Below are 4,774 nucleotides of genomic sequence, written 5' to 3'. Positions count from 1 at the left end.
CCACCGGGCCTAAGGCTCCGGCGAACGGGGCGTGGGGTCGGCGGGGGCCCTACGGCGCCCGACGGCCGGGCCCCCTACTCGGAGCGGAGCCCGAGCGCTGGCTGAACGGTTGTCCGCACGCCGGGAGCCGCAGCACAATGCGTTCCTTGGGACTTCCTGGCTCCTCCCCAGCCACTTTCCCCTCCATCTGCAAGCCCCCCACCCGCGCTCCTTTCTCTGCCTGACGTTCGGCCTGTGGGTCCCTCCCCCAGGATACCACCGTGGCCTGGTGGCACCTGGGGGGTGGCTGGCTTCAAATCCATTTACACCGACACCCACTACGTGCCCACCTCCCTGTGGTCAGGGCAAAGGAGAGGCGCTTCCGAGTATAGAGGCAGACACTGTGCCAAGCCCTGTTGAGGCATTAGTCTGTCCTCCCAGCAAGCCTGTGGGGGTGGGTTCGCCTCCCGGCCTGCAGGCGGGATGTGCGGCCGCGCTTCCTCCTGGAAGAGATAACTGGTGTTAACCTGTCATACAAAAGAAAAACCCGGGGCCTAGAGAAGTTAACTTGTCCAGGATTACCTAGGTGGAAAGTGCGAAAAGACACACAATGACTCTGTGTGTTCAAGGACCAAACAGAGGTACGTGGGCAATAATCGTGTAAAACAGAAAGGGGTGAGTGCTGGCGCCCAGGTGGAAGCTTGTGGTGGGCTCCAGGGGGAGGAGCGTCAGGGGCTGCCTGGTACCGCTGTTCTGCGCCTCTGTGATTTGACCCGGCTTTTAGGGAAGGCTAGGATTTCAGGCCCAGCTAGACCCGTGGTGCTTTCAGGAAGGGAGGAGTGCCTGGGCAAAGGCTCAGAGAGACGGGACAGTGCAGGGCGTGTTCAGAAACAGAAAGGAGTCCATGAGCCTGGAGAAGATGGTTTTGGTTTGGAGGCAGTGGGAAAGGAGTCTGCAGAGAGAGACTAGGAAGGGGCCTGCATGGCTGGACTTCATCCTGCGGGTGGGCAGTGGGTGAGGGATCTGGCTCCTCTTACCATTAGCTCCTCTCAAGCAGAGTTTCGGCTCCCGTGGCAGGAGTCTAAGGACAGCCCCACATATTCCAGCCACCAGACAGTAAGAAGCTGGGCTGGAGTGAGCAGCGCACAGTCGCCACCTCCCACCACATAGTGTGAAGGCCTTGCACAGGGCTTCCTGGCCCCATTAGAATTGTAAGAAAACCGTGCACCCTGTTGTCCATATTAAAAGACTAATATTTTATACAGGTAGTACCTCTCATACCAAGACCGTAATAATGCACGTGGAGGGTGGGGAGGATTTTGGTGGATGGGGAGCTGGTGACGAGGTGCAAGGATGCCTCTGGAGTAAACTCTTGGCATCTGGGATCACGTGGCAGGGATTGATCTGAGAAAGGAGAGGTGAGGGAAGGAACAGTGGCCCTAGGTGGAGGGCGGACTCAAGCCCAGAACCAAGCCGGTTCACCCAGGTACCCTCAGGACCACCTACTCCTTGAGAGGAAGACTCCCACCGGCATTGGGGTTTTCACCTGGAAACAGTTCACCTTGTCCAGAACCTCCCAGCTTTAAAGACCCCTTAGAGTCCTAACTTCTTTGGGTCCTGCTTCCCACCAAACAGCCAGTCAATCTCTTCAGCACTGTCCTGGACAAGTTTTTTTCTGCCTCTGCTCTAACTCTCCTTTTGTCTCTATTTCTTGAGGTGTCCATCCACATTCTAGTTCTCAGTGACTTTCTCTAAGTGAATCCACACTGGTTTCTAGTAGTCACCAACCTTTTGTTCAGGCATTATTTTGCATATTGTTGTAAAGACGCATTGATACTTGGGCATAGATACTGGGAGCTCCTCTCTGCCCTGTAGATCCCACTTTCAGATGTGGGTGGCTCAAGCAGTCCAGCTCCCCACTGAGGCAAAATATGCTCATTCTTATCCCCAGCTGCCAGTCACTGATACACCCAATGACGGGGAAGCCCCTCGTCTCTAATTAAATGGTTGCTGCGCATATACAAGTCTAACTTTGTGGCATATGTCTGTTTTCCTCACCAGATTACAGGGTATGTCACTGCTCCTGGTACAGCTACAAAAATGATCGAGGCCATCATTTTTACCTTGAGCGGGTGGGACTTGGGAAAGAGAAAGAATCTTGTAGGGCACATGCAGTGTCAAAAAAAACTGTACTGTTGGAGATTTGCAGTCATGGGGATTTTAGCTAGTGTGGAGGGGCAGATGGGAAGGGGACAAAATGAGACTATCATGGGGGAAGAGGAACTGGCTATTAGATTTTTATGTTTATTTATTTAGTTTTAACTTTTTTTTTTTCTTTTTTTAAACAGAGTCTTGCTCTGTTGGCCAGGCTGGTGTGCTGTGGCACGGTCTCGGCTCACTACAACCTTCAGCTCACTGCAACCTCCGCCTCCCAGGTTCAAGCGATTCTCCTGCATCAGCCTCCTGAGTAGTTGGGATTACAGGCATGGGCCACCACGCCCGGCTAATTTTTTGTATTTTTATAGAGACAGGGTTTCACTGTGTTGGCCAGGCTGGTCTCGAACTCCTGACTTCGTGACCTTGGCCTCCGAAAGTGGTGGGATTACAGGTGTGAGCCACTGTGCCTGGTCGATTTTTATGGTTTTTTTTTAAATGTTTTTATTTTTTTTTATTTTGACAGAGTCTCGCCCTGTTGCCCAGGCTGGAGCATAGTGGCATGATCTTGGCCTACTGCAACCTCCGCCTCATGAGATCAAGCAATTTTCCTGTCCCAGCCTCCCGAGTAGCTGGGATTACAGGCATGTGCCACCACGCCCAGCTAATTTTTTGTATCTTTAGTAGAGATGGGGTTTCACCATGTTGGCCAGGCTGGTCTCGAATTCCTGACCTCATGATCCGCCCGCCTCAGCCCTCCAAAGTGCTGGGATTACAGGCATGAGCCACGGTGCCTGGCCTGATTTTTTTTTTTTTTTTTTTAGAGACGAAGAAACGAACCGTCGTCTTTCGCCCAGGCTGGAGTGCAGTGGCCGGATCTCAGCTCACTGCAAGCTCTGCCTCCCGGGTTTACACCATTCTCCTGCCTCAGCCTCCCGAGTAGCTGGGACTAGAGGCACTCGCCACTTCACCCGGCTAGTTTTTTTTTGTATTTTTTAGTAGAGACGGGGTTTCACCATGTTAGTCAGGATGGTCTCGATCTCCTGACCTCGTGATCCGCCCGTCTCGGCCTCCCAAAGTACTGGGATTACAGGCTTGAGCCACTGCGCCCGGCCCCCGGCCTGATTTTTATGTTCATTAACAGGGGACATGCAGGGGCCCTTGAAAACAGTATGCTGAGAATAGATAGGGCTCAAGGACAGTATCTCCAATTGAACTTTTAATGAACTCCCGTAGGCACCAAGAAGACTGACAAATAAGAAAGAGCATAGAGACAAGGAACTAAGCAGAAGGTTACATCTGGGTAAAGAAAATTTGTTTTGCATTGTGTTCTTTCTGCTGACGTGGGGTTTATGGAGTATAAATAAAGTGAGGCGGAGGCTCTGAGCGCGGCCGCCATATATGTCTTGTCCTGTGTTGTCTTGTGTGTTCATTCCTTCGTTTAGGAATCACGCGGACCCCAACAGGGACATAAAATGCTTTTTGTTTAAAAAAAAAAGAAATTGAGCCATACTCTTGTTTGTGCCGTTTCAGTGAACCAGCTGGTTTTTTTGCTGTGTCATCATCTGTAGACAGTTCCTGTGTAATCATGACGGGAGGTCCAGGCTGGGCTCTAGTAAATGTGTGGTTTACCATTTCTCCACTAAAATGCCCTAGCAATGATAAGTCACTTTTACATAGCAAGACTGCACCAAGTGCCTGGCATGTGTCAAGGACTGTGGTGTGAAAAGATGTAATACCATGTTCAGAGAGACCACAGTGTAGGTGTGGGTAGGAAATTGTAGGGTGGGAAGTGCCATGATAAGGGTCTGCATTGTGCTGCAGAGGCCTGGAGTAAAGGCATCTACCCAGACATAGATCTAAGATACCCAAACAGGTGATTGCCAGCCTGAGGTCTGGCATGTGGTACAGGATAGCCCCACTTGTCCACACATATGGGCTCCCAGCCCAGCTCCCCCGTGCCTAGGGAGAGAGGGGCTCAGTGAAGACAATGGATGGAATGAATGATGCCAGTTTCTCTTTTGGTTTTGAAAGATTTCTGCGTGGACAATGGCAACCAACATGCACGCAATGGAGAGGAAGACTGAATGGCAGGTTGCTTGCCTGCTCTCCCTAGAAGGTCAAACAGGCACGGCCAAGAAGAAGCTGGCGACTGTGAGAAGACAGCCGAGGAGTTCAGGAACCAGCTGGAGGACACATGGGCCATGCTGGGAACTCTGCTACAGGAGTACGGGCTGCTGCAGAGGCAGCTGGAGAATGTGGAGAACCTGCTGTGCACCAGGAACTTCCGCATCCTGCGCCTGCCCCCGGTCAGCAAGGGGGAGTCCCCCAAGGTAGCCCAGGGGTGCCCTGGGGCACCCTGGGGTCGGGGAGGCCACGGGGCCGAGACTGAGCATGTGGGTGAGCGAGTGTGACCCTTGTGGTTTCAGGTGCCGTGGCCTTTGATGATGTGGCTGTGTAGTTCTCTGAGCAGGAGTGGGGTAAGCTGGAGGACTGGCAGAAGGAGCTCTATAAGCACGTGGTGAGGGGCAACTGTGAGACTCTGGTCTCCCTGGGTAAGGCCTGACACTCATTATGGGATTTTGGAAGTCCCTGTACTTCTCTCTCTACGTGGTTGTTTTCATGACAGTGATATGTAAAT

General features: G+C 52.3%; 1 protein-coding gene across 1 annotated transcript; it reads left to right on the top strand.

The window, feature by feature from the left end:
* The first annotated feature begins 960 nt into the window (after nt 1–960).
* On the top strand, nt 961–4,699 carry LOC112621738 (protein ZNF783-like). The gene is given in 4 exon segments (XM_025381106.1): nt 961–1,095; nt 4,168–4,279; nt 4,282–4,473; nt 4,569–4,699. Coding segments are annotated over 4 exon segments (570 nt in total).
* Nucleotides 4,700–4,774: the final 75 nt, after the last annotated feature.

This window comes from Theropithecus gelada, chromosome 3 (assembly GCF_003255815.1).
Source record: "Theropithecus gelada isolate Dixy chromosome 3, Tgel_1.0, whole genome shotgun sequence".
In the NCBI taxonomy this organism is placed as follows: domain Eukaryota; kingdom Metazoa; phylum Chordata; class Mammalia; order Primates; family Cercopithecidae; genus Theropithecus; species Theropithecus gelada.
Note: the sequence above shows the minus strand (reverse complement) of the source record. Positions and strands in the feature narration are given on the sequence as shown.